This window comes from Citrus clementina, unplaced genomic scaffold (genome assembly GCF_000493195.1).
Source record: "Citrus clementina cultivar Clemenules unplaced genomic scaffold, Citrus_clementina_v1.0 scaffold_3, whole genome shotgun sequence".
In the NCBI taxonomy this organism is placed as follows: Eukaryota; Viridiplantae; Streptophyta; class Magnoliopsida; order Sapindales; family Rutaceae; genus Citrus; species Citrus x clementina.
Genome location: NW_006262339.1, coordinates 45142483 through 45169005, shown reverse-complemented (window position 1 = coordinate 45169005; position 26523 = coordinate 45142483). Strand labels below are relative to the sequence as shown.

Below are 26523 nucleotides of genomic sequence, written 5' to 3'. Positions count from 1 at the left end.
AGTAATTATAGAGATGAAGAAGGGATGAAGAGGTCATCAAAAAGAATTTGCACAAATAGTAATAAATTTGTTCAATAAGGATATAATAGATATTAAGATGGGTTCCTTTAAAATATATATATATATATATATATATATATATATATATTAAGACGGGTTTGTTGAGTAAAACATAATATTTTAAATTCTGGTTATGGGTATGTTAAGTATTTAGGTTTAATGAGTATTTTAGAAATTAAAAGTATTGCAGAAAGTTTAATAATTAAAATAGAAACTATTAAATATACACAAAGAGATTTATAAATACAGTTAGATTCAATAAAATTAATTGTAAGTAAATGAGTTTAAATAAACAACTAATAGAATCCTTAGCAAAATTAAGAAATAAGTAGCCAAATATGAATCTAGTAGGTTATAGTTCCTGAGAATTTAATCAAGAAATTAATAATATATAACAAGCACTAGCTAATACTATAATTAAATCATTAGTTAAGATCTATAATAAATTAGAAGATTTAGATGATAGATTAATTAAATTAGAAACTAGAAACTAATTTTCAAGACTTTAGAAAAAAAAAAGCAAGAATCCTTATTGCATCTAGAATTAAATATTTCATTTGATAGTTTAGATAAGGAATTAGATATATTGACAAATGGGGTTGAAAGATTAAATTTAGGAGGACCAATTTTAATACCTAGAAAAAAAAGACATAAGGGATATCTTAGGACCCAAATTAATATTATAAAGTAATGGAACAAGCGAGAAATAATGGTGTAGACGTCGCTTTAGCAAAAAGAATTAGAAGATCATTGTCGATTTCTAGTAAAGGTAAACAAATAATAGAGAGGACAAAAGACAAAATAGATGAAGAAGACCCAGATAAATCATTAGAAAAATACTTTTAAAAAATTAAAAAGAAAAAATATATAACGAAGGGAATAATGTCAAAAATTAATAATATCTTATAAATTTATACAAATGAAAATAAATTAGCGGTAGCAAATAGATGAGAACAATTTACATTAATTAGTCCAATATAAAGAGATTATCTTAGAAAACAAAATTATACATACATACACATGGCAATTATAGTTATAGGAATTTTTAGTCAACCAATAGAAGGATTAGACACAAAACCAATAGAAGGATTAGACACAAAAAGCACATACATATATATTTATATGACAGTAGATTATATGGAAATGAATAAGCACAAATAGCCAGTGCAAAGATAAACTTAAAAAATAAAGTAGCAGTACACTTAATATAGACATAGATATAAATGAATTTTGTAAACATGTTAAGACAAGTCTATAGATTAAAGGATAAAACCTTAGAATAAAAACCTTTTTTTTAGGAAAACTATATAATAAATATTATAAAAAATTCAGATTTAAAAGTCAAAATATTGTAGACTGTTTTAAAGTCAATATGTAGAAATGATAGTACCTACGAAATTGAATAAAAATGAACTAAATGGATTAAATTGGACGTTACCTAAAATAGAACAAGATAAAATGTTAGTAGTACTAAAGACTAGATACACATATATAAATAGGTATAATCAATTAACACAAATATTTAGTAATTATAGAAAAAGAAGTAATATAGAATTAGAAGCAAATGAAGAAGAAATAGAAATACATATGGCTATTATAGAAAATTTAAATGTAGATAAATAGAAAATTTTACTTAATAACAGAGAAAAAAATTATAGAGTTAATACTTAATAATCCTATAAATTATTTAAATTATGAATTATTTGAAGAGTAATGTAATAATGATGAATTAACAGATAATGATGTAGATGAAGAGCTCATAAAAAAAAAATTGGTTTTAAAAATTTAGAAACTGATGAAATTTATTATTTGGGACAACAAAATGAAATTTTAGTAAGAGTAAGGAGATAGAAAATAAGAAATAGGAGAATGCTGTACTGAGACTTGAGAGGACTTTTGACCCGGAAGTAAAGGGCCCGTTAAAAGCCTCAAAAAAATGACGAAGCGTGACATGTAAGGAGTTTTGCAAAGGAGAGGTAATCCAGTGCATCATCGCAATCCGTTTGCATCCTCCCACACACGTAATCACTTACGATCAGATGGCCATAAATTGCAGAAATTTTTTCATTTGGCGGGAGATTTCTTAATTCTTCACCTCTCTCTTCCCCAAATCTAGGGCAAAATCAAATTCTTCAATTTCTTGCTACTCTCACTTTTTCTCTCTCCCTCTGTAAAATTTCAGTTGAACTACGCCGGTCACTAAAACGATAGGTCATGGAGGACCAGCCTCTAGCCCCCGAAACTACAACACGACGCTCCGTGAGTTAAATTTTTCTCTCTTTCCCTCCCTAACACACTCTCTCTATCTCTAGCCATATATAAATATTGAACTGTTTAGATATACAGAAAAGGAAGACAAATGGAGCTAGTACAGAGAATCAGGAGCGGACCAGCGACGCCAGTGACCAGATGGAACCCTCTGGTCAACGCGAGCATTCGCCGGATGATTTTGAAGAAATTCGTCCTAAAACCAAGCGCAGCCGTGCTTCCGAGGGGACAGCCGCCTCTGCGCAGAGTATTGAACTAAGCTTGATCGGTAATTGAACTACAATCTTACGGTCTCTAACAATTTGACTTGTATATGTTTATGATCTCCATGATGTTTGATTTGGAGATTCTTAGTTACAATCCTGGCAACCTTTGTTGGGAGACCAGTTTAATTTGCTCTGCTGTGTATTATATGGTGATCTGTTTAGTTTGAGTGTGAATTATATAGTCTGTGAACTTATGTGAAGTGGGAAATATGCCTGTCTGTACCCATTTCAATAGAACTACATATTTTTTGTAGAATATGATTAATTGTGATCCAATAATATTTCACTTCTTATTGTAATATGTGTGTTATGAAATGATGATATTTTTCAATACATTGATGCAACTGCATAATATCATGTAAAATGAAGAAAAAAAGGGGAATTTGAATATTTTAGAAGTTTGATAAACATTTTACTGCAACATCCGCTGTGTTGAACTTGTTTGAGGTGTTCAGCTTCACCAGCCTATTGCCTAAGATTTTCAAGCATTAGGTTTATGGTGTAAAATAGCAGAGGGAGCATTTAATGTGCCATAAGCTCTATATTCTTCTTCTTCTTTTTTTCCCCTCCTCCCTCTTCCTTGGCTGTGCTTGATGTGCAAGCTTTTGAATTTTGTTACCTGTCAAACCTTAAGTTGCAATGCACTCTGGGTCGTGATATTTGGATACCATTACTGATTTTCCTTAATTCAGTTTTGTCTTGTGTATGTCATCAAGTGCATCATCCTTTAATAGGGTTTTTATTGAGTCATGTTGGTAAGCAGGTTAATTTTATACTGTAATCTTTTGCAGAGGTTATTAAAGGCAATGGGAAACTCATTCCTCAAGTGGTTAAGCTTTGGGTTGAGCGGTATGAAAAAGATGCAAAACCTGCAATAGCTGAATTGTTGACAATGCTATTTGAGGTAAAACAGATATTTTTAGAAACATGATGCTAAATAAAAAAAGAAAGGGAAAAAAAAGATAAATTGAAATATGTCTATAAAATGATTCATGAAGAAACTGACTGATAGGGCATCCTTGAACAAATACATGATGTTCAACTTGATTTTGGAATTTTTGTCTCTGTTTGTTTAATTCTTTGAATTGTGAAAGCAACTCATGGGCCGCCAGATATTTAAACTTTAATTTTGAAGTTGTGAGTTATGAACTAATTGTGTAAGCACGTAGAGCTAATCGCATGAATAATGATAAGCAGAATTGCATTATCATGTGGAACTAACAGAAATTTTATGTTCACAACTTGGTATAGGCATGTGGAGCTAAATATTATCTACAAGGAGAGTCTCTGGATGAGATCGATGTTGATGATGTTGTTGTTGCTCTTGTGAATCTTGCTAGAAGAGTATCCTAAACTTTTGCATTCATACATTTTCTTTTATCCTCCCTACAAACTCTCTACTTTTTCTTCGCATGAGAAACTAATATTTGGGAGATTTTTCTAAAACTTCTTTATGTAATAATCAAATATTCAATGTTCTCTTACCTTCATTCGTCAAGTTTCGTTTACCCAAAGTTTTGGCTTAACTTTTGTGGAATCTTAGGGGGAAGTCGAAGATTATCAAAGCTCGAAAAGAAAAGAACTCAAAAACTTTAAAGATAATCTTGTTTCGTTTTGGGACAATTTGGTTGTTGAGTGTCAGAATGGACCATTGTTTGACAAGGTTTTATTTGACAAGTGCATGGATTATATAATTGCCCTTTCATGGTTGGTACTCACAACAGTCGTATCATTCTTAAATTGTTAGATTTAATGTCACTTGCTTTCATCAAATTTAACCCAGTTTCAACACTGAACAGCACTCCTCCAAGAGTTTATCGTCAAGTTGCTTCGTTGATGGGTCTCCAACTTGTAACATCCTTTATATCTGTTGCAAAAATGCTTGGTGCTCAGAGAGAAACTACTCAGAGACAGTTAAATGCTGAAAAGAAGAAGCGAGTTGAGGGGCCTCGTGTGGAGTCATTGAATAAAAGGTTGTCAATGACTCATAAGAACATAACTGACCTAGAGGATATGATGCGCAAAATATTTACTGGGTATGATTCTATGATGATATTATTAATAAAAAATGTAGAGCAGCAATATAGTCTTTTAACTTATATTTTATGTTGTTTTTGAAGGTTATTTGTGCATCGATACAGAGACATTGATCCAAATATTCGAATGTCATGCATACAGTCACTTGGTGTGTGGATTTTGTCGTATCCGTCATTCTTCTTGCAGGATCTATACTTGAAGTATCTTGGATGGACGCTGAATGATAAAGTAATGTTTTTAATTGATTTTCAAATGTGTGTTTGTTCTGCTAATGTGCCATGAAAATCTAATGTTTTTTCCCTCCCATTTCGCATCCAAAGAGTGCCAGTGTCAGAAAATCATCCGTTCTTGCACTGCAAAATCTTTATGAGGTGGATGATAATGTGCCAACTCTTGGTCTATTTACTGAAAGATTCTCGAATCGTATGATTGAACTTGCTGATGATATTGATGTTTCAGTAGCTGTATGTGCCATAGGACTTGTGAAACAATTACTTAGGTAACTCCTTCAAGAATGTTCCCAATTTTAATCTCATCTATTGCTGAACGTTTCTGCTATGGCTTGAGAACTGAAAATGGATCTTGCTCTCTCTTGCAGACATCAGCTCCTACCTGATGATGACTTGGGTCCATTATATGATTTGCTTATTGACGATCCTCCTGAGATTAGGCGTGCCATTGGGGAACTAGTGTACGATCATCTGATTGCTCAAAAATTTAATAGCTCCCAATCTGGATTGAAAGGTTCTGACTTTTCTTAGAATCCAATCTTACCATGTTTATATAATAATTATGTTGCTAGAGCGCTAATGCTGTGACAATGTTCTTTTCAGGCAAGGATAATGACTCTTCTGAGGTCCACCTGGGCAGAATGTTGCAAATATTAAGGGAGTTTTCAGCAGATCCAATTTTAAGTATTTATGTTATTGATGATGTTTGGGAGTACATGAAGGCCATGAAGGTATGTTATAACTTTGTGAAGAATAGAGTTGGATTTGGGTTCTTTGGAAGGAAAGATAGATCCTGCTCGACCTGGCCACTCAATAGGCTTGGTCTTATGTTTTGAACAGGCTATTGGGTTTCGTTGGAAAATTCTAATTTTAGCTAAGAGTGATGTAAGGTAATTCTACCAGTAGCATAACCAACCTGACCTAGATTATTGAAGATGATGTTAGAACAACTGTTATCTAAGGTTGGGAGTTTAAGCAGAATTTTAGCTTTAACAGTTAGGGTTATCTAAACCCTAAACCAGATCCATCCCGCCCCATATTGTATTAGCTGTGATGGTCTATTGCCTATAAATTTCAGAATGTTTGGAGGAAAAAACTGCCACACAGTAGCTAGTTGTCTAATAGAAATATAAAACTATTGAAGATTGGACTTACATAGCTTTAGTGATTTCTACTTCATGTAAGATATATTTTATTGATTATCTGTTGATTAAGACAGAAATGTTTACTCGCAGGATTGGAAGTGTATAATCTCCATGCTTTTGGATGAGAATCCATTGATTGATCTTAATGATGATGATGCAACGAACTTGATCAGACTACTCTCTGCATCTGTCAAAAAGGCCGTTGGAGAGAGGATTGTTCCTGCTTCCGACAACCGAAAGCCTTATTACAATAAGGCTCAAAAAGTGTGTTTGTTCAAGCTTTTATTCCTTAGTTTTTTTTGATAAAATCATATTTCTCCATATAACTTGTTTTATATACTTTACAGTATTCTTTTTCTGTTGATATAGAAGGATTGTTTGTGCATAAATATTTTATAAGCAAACAATCTTTTTAGATTTTATGTTGAGTGATTGGAGATTTACAGAATCACATTGAGTTAGAACGCTAGTGGTGGCCATCAAGTCATGATTCTGTGCTCTTTATACTGTGATCTCGGATATGCTTTTTTGTTATCTATTTGTACCTGTAACAGGGAATTGTCTTCACTTAATATGACTTTTCATTCCACTTTAAAGAGTTCTAATTTTTATTTCTGTATAAATTTCAGGAAGTATTTGAAAACAACAAACGGGAGATAACTCGTGCCATGATGAAGAACTATCCTCGTCTATTACGCAAATTTATGGCTGACAAGGCAAAAGTGCCATCATTAATAGACATTGTCATGCACATGAAGCTTGAGCTTTATTCCCTAAAGCGAGATGAGAAGGTGGGTTGGAGAATTGTTTGTAAATTCAAGTTGTTAGATACCATTTGCATTCTTGATTATAGTGAGTGCTTATTTTATTTTTTATTTTTTTCAGAGTTTTGAAACCATCCTTCAGCTTGTCAACGACGCATTTTTTAAGCATGGTGAAAAGGAGGCACTACGATCTTGTGTAAAAGCTATTAAGTTTTGTTCCGCGGAAAGTCAAGGAGAGCTGCAAGATTCTGCACGCAAGAACTTAAAGGATGTTGAAGATAAGCTTATTGCTAAGCTTAAATCTGCTATTAAAGCAGTTTTGGTGAGCTCTAACTTGGCCAATTTAAATTGATTCTTGGCTTAACAACTAAAACATGACATGCTGCATATCTGCAGGATGGCGATGATGAATATTCTCTTCTTGTAAATTTGAAAAGATTGTATGAGCTTCAGTTGTCAAAGGCTGTGCCAATCGAGAGCTTGTATGAAGATCTTGTCATGATTCTCCATACTTTCAGAAACTTGGATAATGAGGTATGCAAAATGCCTATGATAAATAGTGATGCATTTTGTTTTTCCTTCCCCTCTTGAGATCAGTTGTTCACTTGCTCATGCTTAATCAGGTGGTCAGTTTTCTGCTCCTCAATTTGTATTTATATCTAGCATGGTCTCTGCACTCTATTATAAATGCTGAAACTGTCTCTGAAGCATCCTTAGCTTCTCTCCTGCTAAAGCGCAATACTTTGTTTGAGGAACTTGAGTACTTTCTTAATAGCCCTTCTGAAGTTGAAGAAGGGAGTAGAGTTGGAAATCAACTAGCTTGCAGGGTAAGCAGTTTTGTTTTTTTTTTTCCTCTCTCAATTCATAAATATCAACTACAGAAATACTGCAAACATGTTTTGCACTGACTTCTGTAGCATTTGATCTAATGATGTCTATGATGTATCTCAGGTTTGTACTATACTTGCAGAGATGTGGTGTTTGTTCAGAATGACAAATTTTTCTTCAACAAAGCTGAGCAGGTTAGGATATTGTCCAGATATACCTGTTCTTCAAAAGTTTTGGAAACTTTGTGAACAACAGCTCAATATCTCAGGTACGTTTTTTCTATTTGTGCCGCAGTGCCGATATCTGATATTTTAGACTGGTTAAGTTTTGTTTATCCATCCAAGATCTTAGGTGTAAGGCATTTTATATAGTGGATGCCTTGGTGAAGGCTGATTTACTGACTACCCCTTATATTTCATGTTGAGCACTCTTGTGGGATTATTTTAAAAGTTTATAGATCATTGTTCCATTGTCTATTTCACAGATGAGACAGAAGATGAAGATGTGAACAAAGAGTATATTGAAGAGACAAATAGAGATGCTGTTATGATTGCTGCTGCAAAGTTGATTGCAATTGACTCAGTACCTAAGGTGAAAAGCAAGATATTTATAAAAACATAGCTGGTAGGAAACATATTTTTTGAAAAAAAAAAAAAAACAAAAAGAAATTCAGTCATATTTGTCCTTACTATTTGAACATGGGGTAGTCTGCCGCTCTCTGCCGTGCCCCTTCTTTTTTCAGTGGGTAATTGGACAGGAGATTTGGATATTTTGTGTAATCTGTAGCTGATGGTTTACATTCTCCCATGTTTGGGTTATTTACTTACTATCTTTCGTTTCAACTTTCTTTGAAGATATATTTACATGATGCAGCTATGAATGCAGGAGTATCTTGGTCCTGAGATCATTTCTCATTTTGTGATGCATGGAACGAATGTAGCAGAGATTGTTAAGCATCTGATCACTGTTCTGAAGAAAAAAGATGAGGATGTCTCCACGATCTTTTTAGAAGCCTTGAAAAGGGTAGGGCTGATTATTTATTTATTTATTTATTTTGTGTGTGTGTGGAGGTGGTGTGTTTAAAAAATGGGGAATTGGATTCATTGACAAAAATGCAACTTTTATGTGCTATTTAATGTTGTGTTCTGATTTGAACTGCTTATCTATGACCTTTTGACATTTATTTCCATGTGCGATTAGTTTATTATTTTACAAATAAAACATCAAGGTAACAACTTATTATTCATAGTAAAACAAAATGCCTGTGTAAGTTTTAGTTGTGTTTTAATTTTCTAATTTGACTTTTTTGCTTGAACTGACCATTCTAAATGTTCTGTAGTGTATGATTTTCTTAATTTTCACTTTTTCACAGTAATTGATTCATTATTTGAGGACAATTAGGAGGAAATGTTTCTATGAAATTTTACCTGATAAGAAAATTTGTTTGGATTCATCCTTTTAGATCCTTTTATAGATGAGAATTTGTCAATATCATTTGTAGGAAGCATGCTCAATCTTCTGTTAATATATTCTATCTTGCATTTTGAACGGGCTTTTCTGTGTTTATATTTGACTGATATAAATTTTGCCTTATTTTGTATTTAAATAGGCCTATCAGCGTCATGCAGTGGAAATTTCCAGAAGTGATGATAAGTCCTTGACGGAGAAGTCTTTTGTAGAATGCAAGGAGCTGTCTTCTCGACTTTCAGGAACATATGTGGGTGCTGCAAGGAATAAGCACAGATCAGACATCTTGAAAACTGTCAAGGAAGGTATTGATTATGCATTTCTCGATGCTCCAAAACAGCTCTCTTTTCTGGAATGTGCCGTGCTTCATTTCGTCTCCAAACTTCCCACACCTGATATCCTGGATATGTAAGTGTTTTTCTTCTAATATGATCATTTATAACTGTTATAAGTTATATCTTAAATAGGGCAGTCTATTTGTTGTTGAACTCTAGTGCATCATTTAGTACTTTTTATTTTGCATGTAGTCTAAAGGATGTCCAAATACGAACGGATAATGTGAACATGGATGAAGATCCCAGTGGCTGGAGACCCTTTAAATCATTTGTTGAAACTTTACGTGAGAAATATACAAAGAATGAAGGAATTCAAGGTACCATTGTATTCTTAACTTTTGTTTAGTCTCTAATTCTTGTGGATCTGAAGTGAGAAGGTTGATGATTTGTTTCAATTCTCCTTGTGGCTTTGCTGTTAGCCACTGCTTTTTCTCACTTTCTGAATTTTCAAATGCCACTCTTTTTTCTTTTTTCAATTATTTTCTATCCTTTTTTTTCTCATTTAAGGACATGGCTCCTTTATGTTCGGTGGTGGTTGAAATTGATTGTAATTTCAAGTGGCATGGAAGATGATAGTAGGCTTTTGGCAAGACTACCTTGAATCTGAATTGCTGCAGTTTATGTTTGCACTTAACATTGTTCAAAAAAATGGTTTAACCTTTCAGTGGTTTCTTATGCATGACTTCCTTTGGTTCAAACATTGAGCTCTTCCTTACCGAACATGTCCTTTTCATTTATTTGCAAGGAGGCACTAGTTTTAAGATAGTGTTTGATAGCTAACATAGTTAATTTGTTGCAGAAGAGAAAGAAGCGGTTACTGTCAGACGTAGGGGACGTCCCCGGAAGAAGCGCAATATTGAGGGAAAGAGACTGTTTGATGAACACAGTTCTAGCGAAGAAGAAGATTCCATTAGTGCATCAGACCAAGAAGTTGCTCAAGATGAAGACGATAAGCAAGAGGAGGAAGAGGAGGATGAGGCTCCTTTGATACACTCAATTAGGTCATCAGCCAAATTGAGGGCATTGAGAGTTTCTCGAGAGGATAATAAACTCCAGACAAAGACAACTTCTGGAAGAACATCAGGTATGACATGTAATTATACTCTGCTGGGAATGAACAGCAAATAATGTTTTCTAACCACTCTGTATGTAGAGTAGGGAGTACACATAAGCCTAATGAAAATCTTTGTAACTTTGATCCACTCTCTGAATGAAAACCAATTAGGCCCTTCTTTTTTATCTTTATTGATTTCTTCTGCTAAAGCCTGGTATCTATTAGATCTGGTTATTTCCATTTGCCTAATTTCTGTGTGGTTGACTAATTAGCCTTTTATTGTGCAGGGGCATCCGGCTAACAATATAATTATCTATGCACCTGTACAGATATTATGGGATGGGGGTAGATCATAGCGGTAGCTAAGGTTTTGGAACAGGTTGTCTCTTTTTGTACATGTATCTTCGTCGATGAAGCAGAATCCTCCACAGCTGGAAGTTTGTTAATGATGCTGTGCTTCAGTTTGGGCTTTTGTCTCTGTAACTGTTGCTTGCTGTGGAGATGTTGGCTGGCTTCCCTGCATCTTGTTAGACAGTTGTGGCTTTCTGAGGCAGGCAATTTAGCATAAACTGCCGCCTCAAAATGGAGAATTTTCTGGATCATTAATGATGATCTTAATTTTTCTCATTTGGCTTATGCTAGAGGATTTGCATGAAATGTTCATTGAGATTTGAAGCAGTTCTTGGTGTGCATCAGAAATAAAGTCAGGATTGAAATGCCCAGGTGCAATCAGTTACATTCATAATTTAAGCGGAGTGATGATTTACTTTGACGATAATTTTTGTTGTACATGTTCTCAATTTGAAGGGTGCGAGTAGATTGCTCAACATTTAACCTGAATAATTTTACCGGTTTACACTGCTCATAAATTTTGCCTTTCTAGAAATTTATAATCGTAGAGAACAGCAGTTGTAATAACATGACAAACCCATTTAAAGAGTTGAAAAAAAAAGTATAAATACATTCACATTAGCATTTAAAACTTGGAACTTTTCGATCCGGCATACACATTTAAAGAGTGAAAATATGGAGCTGGTTAAGTTACAACCCAACATAATCATTTATAATTTCCATTCCTGTTGTTGTGCACGTCATTCATCGTTTGTTTCTTTGTTCAATACCTGTAATTCAAAGCAGTGCTTCTCAAATCCCACTTTCCAGTTAAGCCATCAAAAAGATTTCTTTTGAAACCCTAGTCATTAAAAATCTCTTCCTAGTTCCTACCTCTTAAATTCTAAAACCTTAGTACAAGCAACCATCCAACACCAAATGTGTCATCAAATTTCACTTCCATCAACCATAACCATAAAAAATTTCTTAGGATCAATTTCTTTTTACCCCCGATTAGAATGAGCAACATTTACTTTATTTCTAAAAATATGGAAATATCAATTTACCTTATTTTCATTCAAAAGATAAGGAGAAATAGGGGTGTTGATGATTATTTTTTGAAGATTGTCATTCTAAATAGGGATAAATTGAAGTTTACCCATTTTCTTATAAACTTGGAAGTTGACTGTCATACATCAGTACATTGCCATTTTTTAAATCTTCATGGACCGCGGACACAATCTTACATGAAAGACATGATGAAGTTAAGTAAAGGTATCCCCTCCTTAACATGACTTGTTATTATGTATCTAAATTCTAAATGTCAAGGTCAATTTTCAAAGAATGGTTAGAAAGCAAATATAACAACAAAATCCATTTCCCTCTACAATATATCCTATGTGCAACGAATTTGTGGTTATCCAGTAAAACATCCAAGACTCTGGACCAGAAAATCAAATCACATATTCTCAGGGAACAAAGAATCAGCAAGGGAAGAAAAGGATGTGAAATCTGTTATTTGCATGGAAATTCTTCCATATGCCAAAGAAAAGGATAAGACAAATACATGGGAAAAGCACACAACTGTATTACTCATATATCAGTACCTGAGAGCATTCCTTCAGAGAATTTAACTGTAGAAAATAACATATATTGATCAAATTCAAACTTTTCCTACCCCTTTTTAGTACAATAGATAACTTCCATTTAAACATCTTAAATACCCAGGCTAATTTTGGATAAAACAAAACTGCAAAACCTCCTCATGGAAAAAAAAAAAAAATCTCAAGATGGTGAGTAAATCACAAAGTACCGATAAACAACAGAAAAGCTAATAAATCATCTCTTTCCAGCAATTCTTAATAAAGGAGAGATGATACCCTGTATCTCTTGCAACGATTGTTGTATCCTTATCTCTTCCTCGACTGACCGCTTAAGATTTCTTATATGACCCTTCAACGCATCACAAGTTCTAATGTCTTTGGCCCGCATCTCAAGAACCTTTTCCATCAAACCTATCAACAACCCCGAGTATCTAGGAACTGTTGAATGCTTCTGCATGAAACTCAACAGCAACCCAAGCTCCTCATTATCCAAATTTGAAACACATTTCATCAACTTCTTCCTCGCCACTAGCTCCTCCATGACAGCCACCACATTTTCCGGATTCTTTCCATTCAACACAGACACCAATGCTTCCTTGTGCCTAAACTTCTTTAATAACTTATCATGCTCCCCCAATTTCAACTTCTTTGGCCTCACAACTAAATAATCCCCTTCACTTGGCTTGTCACTTTGCCCTCTTTGAAAATATCTGAAATAAGTAGGCCTCAACATTGGCTTCTGAGTCTCCACTCTCCCTAAACTCCAAAAATTCTCAATTCCACTCTCAACATTTTCCTTCTTCTTCCTCCTCCCAGCAAATATAGTCCCATTAGACGTGCCTATAACTCTTGTCATGCAATCCGGCGAAAAAGCAACAGACATAAGAGGAGCCGGAAACCTCATAGAATGGGTAACCTTCATTTTCCCATAATCAAAAACCTTCATATAACCATCCAAAGCCACACTTAAAATCCTATACTGCATTGCCTCCTCTCCACTCTCATTCCCAACTCTCCCCACACAGACGGATGTGACAGTCTTATTATGACTCTCCATTGAATACACCATCTTCCCTCCTCCAATCAAATCCCAAATCTTCACACTATTCCCACCGGCTGTTGCAATCAATCCACCCGATGGCAAAAACATAACGTCCTCAATCGGTTTCCCATGATTAACTTCCATCACCGACTTTGAATTCTCAACTCTCACATCCCACAACTTCACAGTGTGGTCATAAGATCCAGTAACAAACATATCCCCATTAACAGGAGAGCAATCCCCACATCTAACGTAATCCTTGTGTCCAAACAAATCCAAAACCACGCTCTCCCCAGCAACATCCCAAAACTTAACAATACCATCATCACCACCAGACACTAAATGTAACTTATCAAGAAATGGGTACTTAACGAAACGCACCGGCCGGGTGTGAGACTTCAAACGACGAAGTGGGGTCCGCGATTTGACGTCGAAGACTTGGATGAGACCTGAGAGATCAGAGGCGGCAAGGAGGGACCCGTCGGGGCGGAACGAAGAGCAGGTAACGACGTCTTTGAAGGAGGAGATAGCGGAGTGTTTCTCGAGAGTTTGTGAGCTGAAAAGAGTGAGAGAGGCTGAGTGGGTAGCAGCGAAGAGGTGAGATGTAGTCGGAGAGAATACGATTGAATTGATTGACGAGACGAGACCGGGGATTTGGTGGGGTTTAAACGAGGACCAGTACTTGGATTCTGGGGTTTGTGAAAGGTTTCTGGGTTTTGGTTTTAGCTTGGGTTTTACTGGGAAGTTTTTGGATACTGTTGTTGGTTGTTGGCTGTCGTTTGCTATCGCCATTGTTGAAGGTGGTTATGGTAAGTGAGGTTTAGGGTTTTGGTTTCCGATAAAGAAGTGTTTGCTAGGGTCTTGAGTATTTGCTGTTTTCTGAAAAATAACACTTCTTATAACTTGTTCAGCAGAAATGTCAACTCGTAGTTTGTAGACTTGTAGGTTAGAGCAACTTAAAATTTTACTCTTTAAATTTCAATTTGTTTACTGACGTAATAAATAAGTGTATAAAAAAATATAATTTTTTTTAAAAAACTTACTAAATAAGAATAAATTAATATTATTTTAATTAAATCTTTTCCACTATCAAATTGTATTGTTATTATATTTTTTAAAATAAATATAAATAAGGATTATTGCAGCCTTATTTTTTCAATAAATAATAATAAAATATTAATAAAAGAGGGAAAAACTCACTCGACCATATTGAAGAGTGAGAAATAAATCTTATTTGAAGAATCTAAATTAACGTGTCTTTTAGAGTGTTTAATATTGATATGGCTCTTCAAATAAGAAGTATAATCTTATTTAAAGAGTCTTTTGGAGATGCTCTTAGCAAACATAGCTAGCATACTTCATCAATGTGATTTTGACAAAAAATACCCTACAAGATTTTAAAATGAAATTTTTTTAATAAATCTATTTAAGAAAATTTATCACCAACCTAATTGGTAAATTTTGATTTTAAGTTAGTTATATAAGGAATTATACAAGAACATTTAATATTAATAATTTTTTTGGAAGAAAATATGTTTTCATTAAAGAACTAAGAATGAATATCATCATATGGCGCAAATATAAGGTGACATCAAGTTTAAGTATAATACATATAATAAGATTTTAGACTCAAGCCTAAATTAGGGTGATCCCTAACAAAATATAGTTACACAACTAGTAATTTCTAATATTTAAGAAGAGATTAGAAGATTTCACACATTAAACTACTTAAGACTTGAAAGAATTTTACAGGTTAGCATACTCACATTAATTAATATAAGTGGAACCCCTTTCTAATTAGAGAAAGAAAATTTATAGTGTCCAATAATATAATAACCACAGCACAATGCAAACAAAAAAATATAAACAAACAAAATAAAAATTATAAAACCTTATTAGTAAAGACAATCCCTCTCAAAGCGTACACCAAAAAGCCTCTTGATATACCGTCGCCATAGGTAATCGAACCTCACTGCACTACTATTAGAGCCACTTTTCAACTCCAATACTAGTATACCCTCCCAATCTAGATATTGATATATTTCAAATCCGACTTATAAGATAATACTATTTACAGCCATTGAAAGAACCTTATAAGGAGAATAGAACTAACACCCAATAACCATGAGAAAAAATAAACCTCCAAAAAAATGTAAAAAAAATAACAAATTTGCTAAAACATTAGAAAAACTAAAAGCTATAAAAAAAAAAAAGTAGCAGACCAAAAAATAGAATAGAAAGAAACACATGAAGTTTGAGGTTTTTGTTTAGGGAAAACTTGAATTGTATCCAGTCATTTGATGCCAGTGAACCTTATTAATCTAAGTGCATCTAACGACTGAATATAATTATAGCACGATACCACAGTTGTATCGTAACCTGATCTTTTTGTTTATTGTTTATTATTGTAAATAGTTTATTGTTTTGGGTGGGGGAGGGTACGAAGCGTCACATTTTTTCTGTCTGGGATTCATCGAAGGTTATATTTAAAAACTAATTTTTAATAAGACTCTAATTCACAAGATCTCTTTCTTGGAATAAAATAAGACCGTATCAAGCAGATACAACACATGTAAAACTAAAAATGCAAAACAAAATAAAAATAATTAAAAAAAAAAAACAAATTCAAGATTTCGCGATGACAAACCAGCTTTTTGTTATCATACCAACGACATAAAAAAAATGGTAGATTAGTCTTAATTTTGCAATTTCAACTCTGTATTTATTACTTGTCTACAAATCCAATCTCAGACGTGTACTTTACAGTAGCACCAGAAAAAGAAAAAAAAAATTGAAAAACCCGCGAAATTATCTTTTAATTATCTGTTTTCTTTTTTCTTTTTGGCGCTCTCGCTTTATTTGGCAGGTAATCGATAGTTTTACCGTTAAACCTTTTTATATCTTGTTTTGTTTACCATTTTATTTATTTTTTTAATTTTATTGTTATAGTGTCTGTTAATTTAGTAGTACAAGCTACTCTCACTGAGAGTCTCTCAGTGTTTTTAGGGTTTGAACGTTCAATTCACTTTGCTTGCTCGAAATCTGGGGTTTTATGATGTGGGTTTTTGAGATTTTTTAAGCAGAGGTTATATAAACATACTTGTATTGGTACCAGATTCTCAAAAATGAAACATGCAAGGGAAGAACCGTTTGGTAATGCTGAACGAGTAAGTACTTTTTTGACCTAAATATTTATCATTTTTTTAATGTTTGTTTGTTTTTAATGATTTCTGCTCTTCTTTCCCCTGGAATTATAACTCGACTAAGTATTTGTTTGTTTAAATAAACAGGTCATTGACTTGATTTCAGCAGTTAATGAGTTGCATGGGTTTAGCTCTCAAGAGCTTAATAAAATACTACGAGACTCTGAGAATTTTTCGATTCACTGCTATAATAAAAAAGGATCGTCAATAAAGGTAGAGCGGCAGCTGCTGCAGCACTAATGCTTTTATCATTGTTATGCTCTAATATTTTTCTAATTTCTTCATTTACTTGTAAACTACCATGCATTATTTTGAATTATGTTGTATTTCAGGTTGATGTGGAAAAACTTGCAAGATTTCTTCCTTTACACCTCATTGCAGTGCTTATATCATCTGGCAGAGATGAGGAATCATTTAGATATTTGTTACGTGGTATTCGGCTTTTGCATTCCTTGTTGGATCTAACATCTCGGCATATTAAACTTGAGCAGGTTAGCTTTACTGGTCCTTGCTAATTTTTTTATTTTATTTTGTTTTTGTTAGGTCGTTTTTTTTTTCTTCACTCTTTGAAGCATTCCAACAAATTATGAATCTAAGAATACCATTGTTATTGGAACTGAAGTTTGGGATTACAGTGTCAAGTATTCATCTTATATTCTTTTGAATTATTACTTCAATTGGAGTCATACACCGTTCATTTTTTTAAGCAAGAAAGAACTTGCAGTAAATAGTGTGGATTTATTAAATAAAAAATCATTTATTAGATAACAAAATCCTCACCTGATTCAGAAAGCCAACTGCAGTCACCATCTGTTCAAGCATATCCATGTAGCTGAAACAGAAGAATTTCTGTCTAAGCCCTGGTGACAAGTCTTACAACACCTAATGAAAGTAACAACTTGTATGAATCAATAGTTTTTGGTATCCTTAACCAGTGATTAAAATTGGAAAACAAATATCATAGGATTCTTTAGGCTGGCGTCTACAGGGGTAGCTGCAAAGCTTATGATTTGGGGGTGGAAGAGCAAAGTCTTCCTCTTCTCATCTGAATGTTTACATGTAAGCTCGTGGTCTTGCAAAACGAGGGAGAAGGTTAGGAGCCATTCTCAACTAGAAACTTCTACCTTCATCTTTGGGCAACCATTTTGGTTAACCGACCTACGTTCACGTGTGCAGGTGGAACTGCCACTGTGTGAACTTTGAACCAATGACAGGGTTTTTACTTTTTTCAGTATCATATTTCCCCAGAAATTATATTGTTGAACCTAAAATTTTAGTCATGCACACGTGTGCATCTGTACAGATGTATGCATGTACGTTGCAATAAGGGGACATAAATATTGATGCTTTAAATTGTCCTGTCAGTTGCTTGAAATTGCTTGTTATGCCAACATAACTTTACTTGCCTCTGAGCATCTTTGTGAATTTGATTTCTATTTCTCTATTTCTAACAGTGAAATAATGTGGGATATTGTGTACCTCGGGGGATAAAGCTTTCACAGAGCAGCTTTTCTCCTAATATTTCATTTTTTTTTTTTAAATGCCTGCAGATTTTGCTTGATGACGTAAAAGTTTCTGAGCAGCTGCTTGATTTGGTGTTCTATTTACTAATCGTTCTTGGTCATTACAGACAGGTTGTTTTTAGTCTGCTTTTTGTACCTTTCATTTTCCATGCTATGTATCAGTACTTAGACTTGTTTTCTTAATATAGGACTACCACGATTCAAGCCCCATGCGCATGCTGCATTCAACACTAGTGGCATGCAGTCTATATTTGTTAACAGGATGTATATCTTCACAGTGGCAGGATCTTGTTCAAGTAGTACTGGCACATCCTAAGGTACGATTTAGCCCCAGTGATTGGTTTAGGCTCATAGTCAGGGAAATTCAGGGCCACAAAAATTGCGTGGTTTTGGATTGCCATTTGTTGATCTTTTGATTAAACCCTATTTTGAAGTGTTCCACATGGCAAGGCATTTATGTAAGGCTAATAGTTAGGGTGATCTTGAACTCTGTGTTACAGATTGACATATTTATGGATGCCACTTTTGGAGCTGTACATGTAAGCATCATGTTTCTTCAGATAAAACTGTCAGAACAACATTCTGATGTCTGCCTACATCCACATGAACAAGTGGTAAACTTCATCTGCCAGCAATGCGAAGCTTCTTTACAGTTTCTTCAGTCTCTGTGCCAACAGAAAGTGTTTCGAGAGCGCCTACTCCGGAATAAGGTTTCAAGTTAGAATTCCCTTGGTTTGGTTGAAATGAGCTGATGTGCCAACTTATTTTTCTATTTTACTTTGAATCAATATCAGATATCCACATTTTTTATTTATTGCACAAACAATTTAGATGTATCATGATAATAATATCTTGTATGACCAAAGAAGTCTAGGTTATTGTGATTATGGAATAACGTAAAGTTATCATAATTTTTTCATATTTAAATTGAACTTCTCTTGGGCCATTCTCTTGATTTAGATGATTACTCTGTGGAGAGACACGTTATTTGATATTCTCAAAGATAAATCATAAGTTTTCATTGTTTAATAAAATCTCTGATTGTGGTCCTATTTCAGGAACTTTGTGCAAAGGGTGGTGTTCTTTTTCTCGCACAATCCATCTTGAAGTTAAGCATTATGCCACCATTTGTAGAGTCGTCCACGGTTGTGACTTCTGTTTCCAGGCTGAAAGCTAAAGTCCTGTCTATTGTAAGTCTAGTTGCTGAAAATGCTTAATTATACTAGAATGCTTAAGTTACTTTTTTTATGTACTTCACCTTCTTCATATCCAATGTGAGTGGACATTATTCATTTATTTCATTCATGACTTTGTTTATGCAGCTCTTGCACTTGTGTGAAGCAGAAAGCATTTCTTACCTGGATGAAGTTGCCAGCTCTCCAGAAAGCCTGGATTTGGCAAAGTCTGTTTCTTTAGAGGTTGGCGTTCTGAAATTATTCAAAAATTTGTTAGAATTTGATGATGCTAGCATTCTTACGGAATATCGATGGTGCTAGTGCAGCAGGTTGGCTCATTCTGTGGAGGCTGACTGATATGACCTTCATTTCTAGTGGTTTTGCCTAAAAGCCTTCTGCATGAAAGTTGTTTGATGAATTATTGCTACCCATTTTGTTGATTTTTCATTTTGCTCATTTCTCACTAATTTATCAGGGCACTTAAACTCATTGTCCCAGTATGGTTACCTCTTTTTGTTTATTTTGAAAAGAGAGATGTTTATTTGCGTAACAATAAAATTGTGTCTGGGTTTTGTTATTTACTCTCTTCTTGCCATTAATATAGAGCTTGCTTTGTAGAATTCCTATGGATTCTCTTTTTTAATATGTGAAGCATTTTCTTACAGTCAAGATGCTTGATTAATATAATTTGTCATGATGTAGGTTTTTGACTTGTTGAGGACTGCACTTATAAAGGATCCTAAACACTTTGGTTCTTGCATGGGCAGAACCTACCCAACAGGGCTTTTGCAACTTAATGCCATGCGTCTAGCTGATATCTTTTCAGATGATTCCAATTTTCGATCATATATTACAATGTGTTTTGTGAGTTACTACATTCTGTACTTGCCTTACACGTCCACTGTTGCAAAACTACTGCAATGACTTTCTAAAACTACCATTTATGATCTTTCAAAGATAATTAAAGCTATATTTTCATGATCTGTAAAAAATCACATGTTCTACAAATAACCAAACTGATTTGATTGTGTTAAAATGTGCTAGGTATCTACTCGATTGTCAAGTAATTTTGACGCCTATGATGCAAATACTAATAACTATTATGCTTGTAGGGTTTCATGACATGCTTGTTAACTTCTTTTTTTCTTTTTTTCCCCTTTTTAATGCATATACTAATAATTATTATGTTTGTATGGTTCCATGATGTGCTTGTTAACTTCCTTTCTTTTTTTTTTTAATCATTTTACAAATGACTCCAGACTGAAGTTCTGAGCGCAATATTTTCACTATCTCATAGAGATTTTTTGTTCATTTGGTGTTCTTCCGAGTTCCCCACAAGGGAAGAAGATGCCACTGTGGAGTATGATTTATTTGCAGCAGCTGGGTGGGCTTTGGATACTGTTTCATCGAGTGCAACAAAAGTAGAATTCTCATTAATCCAAAGTAGTATGCCTCAGGCTTCATATGCACATAATAGAACATCGTTATTTGTTAAAGTAATTGCAAATCTCCATTGTTTTATTCCCAATATCTGTGAAGGTCAGTTCCTGCTCGAGATATTGTTACATTATCACTAGCGTGTTTTTCACCATTACTAGAGTTCCTTTTTTTTTTTTATCCACAGAGCAGGAGAGAAATCTCTTTCTCAACAAGTTCTTGGGGTGTTTGCGAATGGATCCATCTAAAGTGTTACCTGGGTTTTCCTTCACTTCTGGTCCCCAGAAAGCTTCCACTGTTTGCAGGAACCTTCGTAAGTGTCACTTACTTTTATAAAATGTATGTGAGTGGTGTATTTTATGTTGACATAATTACACATGTTCTGTATTCCTTACAAGCAACTTACATGTGTAGGTTCATTGTTAAGTCATGCTGAATCTCTGACTCCTATTTTTCTGAACGAGGAAGATGTAACTCTCTTAAGGTGATTGTGGACTTCATCTGTTCTTTGTATTTCCTAGGAGTTTTTGTTAAATTGGAGAAGAATGCCATGACAAAATTTTGACGGTTTTTGCAATGACTGTTGAGTAATTATTCTTAAATGTGGCAAATTTAAATTATTCTATAGGATAGGCTAGTGCAACCATTCTAAACTCAATTTTAGCAAACAACCATTTCATGAATTTGTTTCAATAATACATATGAATCTTTGTTCCAGTTGTTCCTAAGACATATTTTTGTTGAATTGTACATGGCATTTTTCCTTCATTGCCTCTACCACTCTTGTTATCAGCTTTCCTATTTGTTCTTTTGGTGCATTGAACTTGAACTAAGCCATTTCTTTTTATTAGTATACTCGTTGGTACATGTTTCACTTGCTCTTGATTTTATATAAGTGTTATCTCATCAGCTGTGTCTGTATATATGGTTCCATACACTAAGATGCATGCATTAACATATGATTTTCAGTTTAACTTTATTGGCTGTGTGACAATTAACCTTTGTTATCACTTAACCTTTTGTTGCTAACTTTCTATTGCAGGATATTTTTTCAGCAATTAGAATCATCCATTAATTCTGCTGAAATTGAAGGCGATCAAGTTCAAGTAAAGCATTTTAATCTAACATTAATTTCCTTTATATTTTTATTTTTTTAAATGTTTCACATTCTATTTATATCACCTGAGGAGAAAGTATTTAATTGTGTCAAATTATGCATCTGGAGCAAATTCAGATTCAAGAAAGCAAATTTGAGGAATCAGTTTCTTGTGATAAGTTCTCAAAACTCAATCTTAGTGAGCATCATCAGGTACTGTAAGCCATTTCATTTTACTCCTGCAATTGTTATCACTTAGATGTCTGATGCTGGTGTCAAACAGAAAATTGATATATCAATTTTGTCTGGTATCTAAGCCAACTGAGGAGATTCAGTTCATGAGACTGGCCGTAGAATTTAGACATGGTTGTCTAGAGGCCCAGTGCAAATTCTGTAATATAGTAATATGCTTATTTTAACATTCATTTTCAGTGATACGTATGAGATGTCTCAAAAAATGTTTCAAAATGACAGCTCTCAAGTTTACTGTAGTAATTTGATGTACCTTTTATTTTTCCTAACCAATATGGTAGCCTGAATGGTAAAGTTTGATTTATGTTAGGAGGCTCAGAGCTCAAGGGGATGCCAATCACCAGTACAAAGTAAAGAACCTTCAAATCTTCTTAATAATGCAAATGGCGGTGATCTGAGAGAGGAAATGTCAGAGAATTCAGCTTTTCAAGAGGACAGATTTGATAGCAGAAGTAACCTTATGGATCAAGGGGATGATATGATGAGGCAAGATAACAGAGAAAATAAAGATAAAGTTGGTATGCCTGGAAGTTCAAGAGAAGTCGACAAAGATGTCCAGATTGTTGGAAGTAGCGGTTCAGATACAAGTCCCCTGGGAGGAAAGAATTTTGTTGATCAAGTGGAAAATGTTGAGTTTCCAAAACCGAATGAGCCTATCAAAGAAAGTGTGTTTGGAGGAGTTCAAGAGGAGGAAAAGGTTGAAACTGTTCAGAGTGAGGAAAAGCAGCAGAGAAAACGGAAGCGAACCATAATGAATGATAACCAAATGGCACTTATTGAGAGGGCCCTCTTGGATGAACCTGATATGCAGCGAAATACATCTTCAATACGATTATGGGCTAGCAGATTAAGTCATCATGTGCGTAATATATACTTCACCCTTTATGAAAACTATAATTAATTTTTTATAGCCATTTATAAATTCTGGAGACATCTTCCTGAAAGATCGTACATCATCTTTTCCAGGGTTCTGAGGTTACATCTTCGCAGCTGAAAAACTGGTATCTCATCTTCCTTTCATTGCAATTGACATTAGAAAATAAATGAAAATTTGTCCTCTTTGCAATCTTTGATATGACTATTCACGCTAAAATAGATAATAAATGACTAATGGAAAAATTCTTTTGTTTCTTACCTGGCTATCTTAGCACAGGAAATTGGGTATATCCTAGCACGTCATTGTTTTTATGGTTTTCAGTGGTTAAGAAATTTTTGTACTTTGCATCATCAACAGGCTCAATAATCGGAAAGCCAGACTAGCTCGTGCTAGTAAGGATGCTCGTGCATCTTCAGAGGCTGACAATTCTTTTACTGGAAAGCAAAGTGGGCCAGGGTTGAGGCAATCACATGACTCACCTGATAGCCCTGGAGAAGATCATCTCCCATTAAATTCAAGAGGCACTAGAAGCACATTGAGAACTGGTGCTGATGATAACTTGGAGGCATTAACTGATATTGTTGACATTGGCGCATCTGAATTTGCTCAGCGTAAGGCGGGTCAGTTGGTTGTGCTTTTAGATGGGCAAGGAGAAGAGATAGGCTCAGGAAGAGTACATCAGGTGTATGGTAAATGGACTGGAAGGAACTTGGAGGAATCAGGGACGTGCGCTGTGGATGTGGTTGAGCTAAAGGCTGAGAGATGGGCGCCTCTCCCGCACCCATCGGAAGCTGCAGGTTCCTCATTTGGTGAGGCTGAAGCAAAGCTTGGGGTAATGAGAGTTTTGTGGGATACGAACAAAATGTACGGGTTGCGGACTCGAAACAAATGATGTTAGAAATAGCTTCACAGAGATTTTGTTTACCTGTAAGCTGTAAAAAAGCATAGCTAGTACAGTTACAGTTAATAAACTAGTTTTAATACTTTAAATCAAGAGCAGATCCGTTTCCTTTTTTCCAGTGAATGATAATTGATTGATACGGAAATGATCTCGCAATGTCTATCACCCTCGGCGTTATGGGATAACAGTGGGTCTTTATGGCCCACAGAGCCCGGGGTAATCTAAACATATCGTATCATGTGTTTGGTTTCAATGGTGTTGCTGGAGAGAAAACATGAGGCCCAGAATTGATATCTGCCAACGCGCAAACAGAACGTCAGTTTGAGGGTGCCTTTAGGATTGATGTTGGATAGTTATAGTAGTAAAGTGTTTAATAAATATTGGTTACTGTAGTTTCAAAAATATATTGATATGATTTTTTATTTGTATAATAAAAAATTTATTATATTTTTAATAAATTTTATTAAAATTATTATTTAAAATTTATATTTATTAAATATTACTAATTTTTATTTTATTGTTATAACTTTTTTTCTATAGTAAATATATCTTAAAAGTTACAGTACCTCAATCTAAAGCGGTTAATTGTTTCATTTACCGCCTGACAGCATGGCACACAAATACACTTCTTTTAGGAAGTGTTTGTTTCGCTTCCTTGGTTCAACAACCAATTATGCCTAGGAAATAGCCAATAATGATTGCTTGTTTGGCAAACCATTTTCTTCTTCATCTATGTGCATGTGGGTCGAAATATTGACTTCACTATGCACATTTGTGAGTGTGTGTGTGTGTGTGTGTGTGTGTGTGTTTAATCAAATGTTTGGCAATGGATGATCAATCGATTTATTTTGGATTTCTTCCAAATAGTGGAAAACAAATAAATTCAATCCTTTTTAAGTTAAAACTCTAAATAATAAACTTAAACAAAAAAAAATAAGTGTAGAACTAATTGAACCAATCACTTTCTTCTTTGCACTATTTTTTTAATTAAGAATTTTATTATCAAAATAATTTTGATAAAATTACTTAATTACCCTTTCTTCGTTTTTCATTTTAAATTCCTTGATTCTCATCAATTCTTTTGTATGTTTTCTTTTAAACTATAAATAATTAATTTTTGTGTGGGCTATTATAAACTAAGAGGAGCAAAACTTGTTTAACAATTTTTTATCAGCAAGTTAATGAATATCAAGAAATTAATTTTTACCCATCACAAAAGCCAGTGAATACATATATATGTATGTATGTATGTATGTATGTATGTATACATATTATATATAGAAAGTATAAAATAGATATTATGATTTGTTAAGAAAGGCAAAAAAGTAAATCCAACAGAAAGTAAAATTAATCTTTCGTTTGTAAAACGTGAGAGTAGAGAGAGATTATGCAACAATGAGTTGAGAGAAAAAAAAATTAGTGATTTTTATTAAGAATTTATATTTTAAAATAAGGATAAAAATAAAATTTTTAATGGATTCAAATAGCCCCTTTGTTATCCTAATTCAAATTGCTTTCCTTCCTTAAAAAAAAAAATATTGTAGGTTTTCTTTTTTCAAGAAAATAAAAATGAAGTTTGCTAAACGCCAAAGTTACAATCTAGAATAGAGTGGCACGTGTAAACAAATAAGGCGCGTGCAAATAATTGCCGCCTCAGAAGAGGAGTATCAAAGTATTAACAACGAAGACAAAGCATCAGACTCAGGGCTAATTTCAAAATTCGGCCTGTCCAGTTTCGTTTCATATCATGCGAAGGTGTGCTGCTTTCGGCAGATTCTACAGCCCCTACATCTCATTCATGCATGTGTGAGATAAATAAAATTATCAATTATATAATAATTTTTTAAAACAAATATACACATATCAGATATACATTAAATAAATATAATATAACAGAAGTGTCATAAAATCTGTCGTTTATTCTTCTACTCTTAATTATTCTCGTACTGTTAATTGAGATCCCAGGCATGCGTGTTTTATAGTTTTGTGTTAAAACGAAACTAACAGGGGGGGTGCTTGGAGTCAGAACAGCCGACCATTCCTCAGATGTTTGTAGAAATGACTGAATGAAAATAGAAACTCTGTTTTAGCTGCAGGTAACAAAGGCTGGCCGTGAATATGATTTCTCTGAAAGACTTATCACCAGCAGCTCAAAACAACATAAACACAAAGTTCATAGTTCTCGACAAAATGAAGACCGCAGCAATGGAAGGGCAGAACAAGACCTGCTTAGCGCTGGTGGCTGACGAAACGGCTGCCGTTCACTTCCAGTTCTGGCAAGACGAGTGTGATGCATTTGAGCCTGGTGATATTTTACGCTTGACTAATGGCATATTTTCTTACGTCAGAAAAAGTCTCGTGCTGAGAGCAGGCAAGAGAGGCAGCGTCCAGAAAATTGGAGAGTACACAATGGCATTTGTGGAGACGCCAAACATGAGTGAGATTCGTTGGGTTCCTCATCCCAATGATTCCCACAATAAGTATGTGCAGGAATCTGTTATTTCTTCTCATTCGCGTATTTTCCCTCCAATGCCTTGAATGTCATGTCATCATCAGTCCCTTTAATGATTCTTCTCAATTAAAAGTCAAAAAGAGTTTGATTGTACTTTCACTTCTATTTCTTTGAATC

At 34.2% G+C, this 26523-nt stretch overlaps 4 protein-coding genes across 12 annotated transcripts; 3 read left to right on the top strand and 1 right to left on the bottom strand.

Annotated features, from left to right (window-relative positions):
• Positions 1 to 2026: 2026 nt before the first annotated feature.
• LOC18047875 (sister-chromatid cohesion protein 3) lies at positions 2027 to 11199 on the top strand. 4 transcript variants are annotated; one of them, XM_006444139.2, is made up of 22 exons: positions 2027 to 2319; positions 2407 to 2596; positions 3386 to 3498; positions 3846 to 3938; positions 4138 to 4301; positions 4394 to 4630; positions 4715 to 4859; positions 4952 to 5130; positions 5230 to 5375; positions 5465 to 5592; positions 6097 to 6270; positions 6636 to 6797; positions 6892 to 7092; positions 7167 to 7304; positions 7394 to 7597; positions 7722 to 7866; positions 8083 to 8189; positions 8484 to 8621; positions 9208 to 9473; positions 9593 to 9717; positions 10200 to 10484; positions 10742 to 11199. In XM_006444139.2, the coding sequence occupies exons 1-22, from the start codon at positions 2275 to 2277 to the stop codon at positions 10753 to 10755; spliced, it is 3399 nt and encodes a 1132-aa protein (XP_006444202.1). In that variant the 5' UTR covers positions 2027 to 2274; the 3' UTR covers positions 10756 to 11199. The 4 variants fall into 4 exon arrangements, with proteins under 4 accessions (XP_006444202.1, XP_006444201.1, XP_024043484.1 ...); XM_006444138.2 differs by having other exon boundaries at positions 2399 to 2596; XM_024187716.1 differs by lacking the exons at positions 9593 to 9717; positions 10742 to 11199 and having other exon boundaries at positions 10200 to 10330.
• Positions 11200 to 12352: 1153 nt separating this feature from the next.
• Positions 12353 to 14322, bottom strand: LOC18046887 (protein SLOW WALKER 1). The gene has a single exon (XM_006444137.2). It carries the CDS (start codon positions 14220 to 14222, stop codon positions 12624 to 12626), a length of 1599 nt encoding a protein of 532 aa, XP_006444200.1. The 5' UTR covers positions 14223 to 14322; the 3' UTR covers positions 12353 to 12623.
• A 1635-nt stretch (positions 14323 to 15957) lies between these two features.
• On the top strand, positions 15958 to 24007 carry LOC18046886 (nodulin homeobox). Of its 5 annotated transcripts, none has more exons than XM_024187660.1 (18): positions 15958 to 16296; positions 16428 to 16597; positions 16721 to 16846; positions 16966 to 17124; positions 18184 to 18267; positions 18345 to 18473; positions 18657 to 18866; positions 19215 to 19346; positions 19479 to 19574; positions 20034 to 20195; positions 20591 to 20870; positions 20956 to 21081; positions 21183 to 21252; positions 21811 to 21874; positions 22003 to 22077; positions 22436 to 22975; positions 23083 to 23117; positions 23351 to 24007. In XM_024187660.1, the coding sequence occupies exons 2-18, from the start codon at positions 16556 to 16558 to the stop codon at positions 23883 to 23885; spliced, it is 2865 nt and encodes a 954-aa protein (XP_024043428.1). In that variant the 5' UTR covers positions 15958 to 16296; positions 16428 to 16555; the 3' UTR covers positions 23886 to 24007. The 5 variants fall into 5 exon arrangements, with proteins under 5 accessions (XP_024043428.1, XP_024043427.1, XP_006444198.1 ...); XM_024187659.1 differs by having other exon boundaries at positions 15959 to 16115; positions 16546 to 16597; positions 22427 to 22975; XM_006444135.2 differs by having other exon boundaries at positions 15959 to 16296; positions 16546 to 16597; positions 22427 to 22975.
• Positions 24008 to 25546: 1539 nt separating this feature from the next.
• Positions 25547 to 26499, top strand: LOC18046885 (SOSS complex subunit B homolog). 2 transcript variants are annotated; one of them, XM_006444131.2, is made up of 2 exons: positions 25547 to 25649; positions 25991 to 26499. In XM_006444131.2, exon 2 carries the CDS (start codon positions 26013 to 26015, stop codon positions 26430 to 26432), a length of 420 nt encoding a protein of 139 aa, XP_006444194.1. In that variant the 5' UTR covers positions 25547 to 25649; positions 25991 to 26012; the 3' UTR covers positions 26433 to 26499. The 2 variants fall into 2 exon arrangements, with proteins under 2 accessions (XP_006444194.1, XP_024043489.1); XM_024187721.1 differs by having other exon boundaries at positions 25985 to 26499.
• Positions 26500 to 26523: the final 24 nt, after the last annotated feature.

What these genes read in the sequence shown, in the direction of transcription:
- LOC18046887 (XM_006444137.2), bottom strand. Translation starts at nt 14,222, where the DNA reads ATGGCGATAGCAAACGACAGCCAACAACCAACAACAGTATCCAAAAAC.
- LOC18046885 (XM_006444131.2), top strand. Translation starts at nt 26,013, where the DNA reads ATGATTTCTCTGAAAGACTTATCACCAGCAGCTCAAAACAACATAAAC.
- LOC18046886 (XM_024187659.1), top strand. Translation starts at nt 16,556, where the DNA reads ATGAAACATGCAAGGGAAGAACCGTTTGGTAATGCTGAACGA. An exon ending in CGTTTGGTAATGCTGAACGA is followed by an intron (nt 16,598 to 16,720) that starts GTAAGTACTTTT and finishes TTAAATAAACAG; the next exon opens with GTCATTGACTTGATTTCAGC. An exon ending in TAGTACTGGCACATCCTAAG is followed by an intron (nt 18,474 to 18,656) that starts GTACGATTTAGC and finishes TCTGTGTTACAG; the next exon opens with ATTGACATATTTATGGATGC.
- LOC18047875 (XM_006444139.2), top strand. Translation starts at nt 2,275, where the DNA reads ATGGAGGACCAGCCTCTAGCCCCCGAAACTACAACACGACGCTCC. An exon ending in GATGGACGCTGAATGATAAA is followed by an intron (nt 4,860 to 4,951) that starts GTAATGTTTTTA and finishes TCGCATCCAAAG; the next exon opens with AGTGCCAGTGTCAGAAAATC. An exon ending in GAAATCAACTAGCTTGCAGG is followed by an intron (nt 7,598 to 7,721) that starts GTAAGCAGTTTT and finishes GATGTATCTCAG; the next exon opens with GTTTGTACTATACTTGCAGA.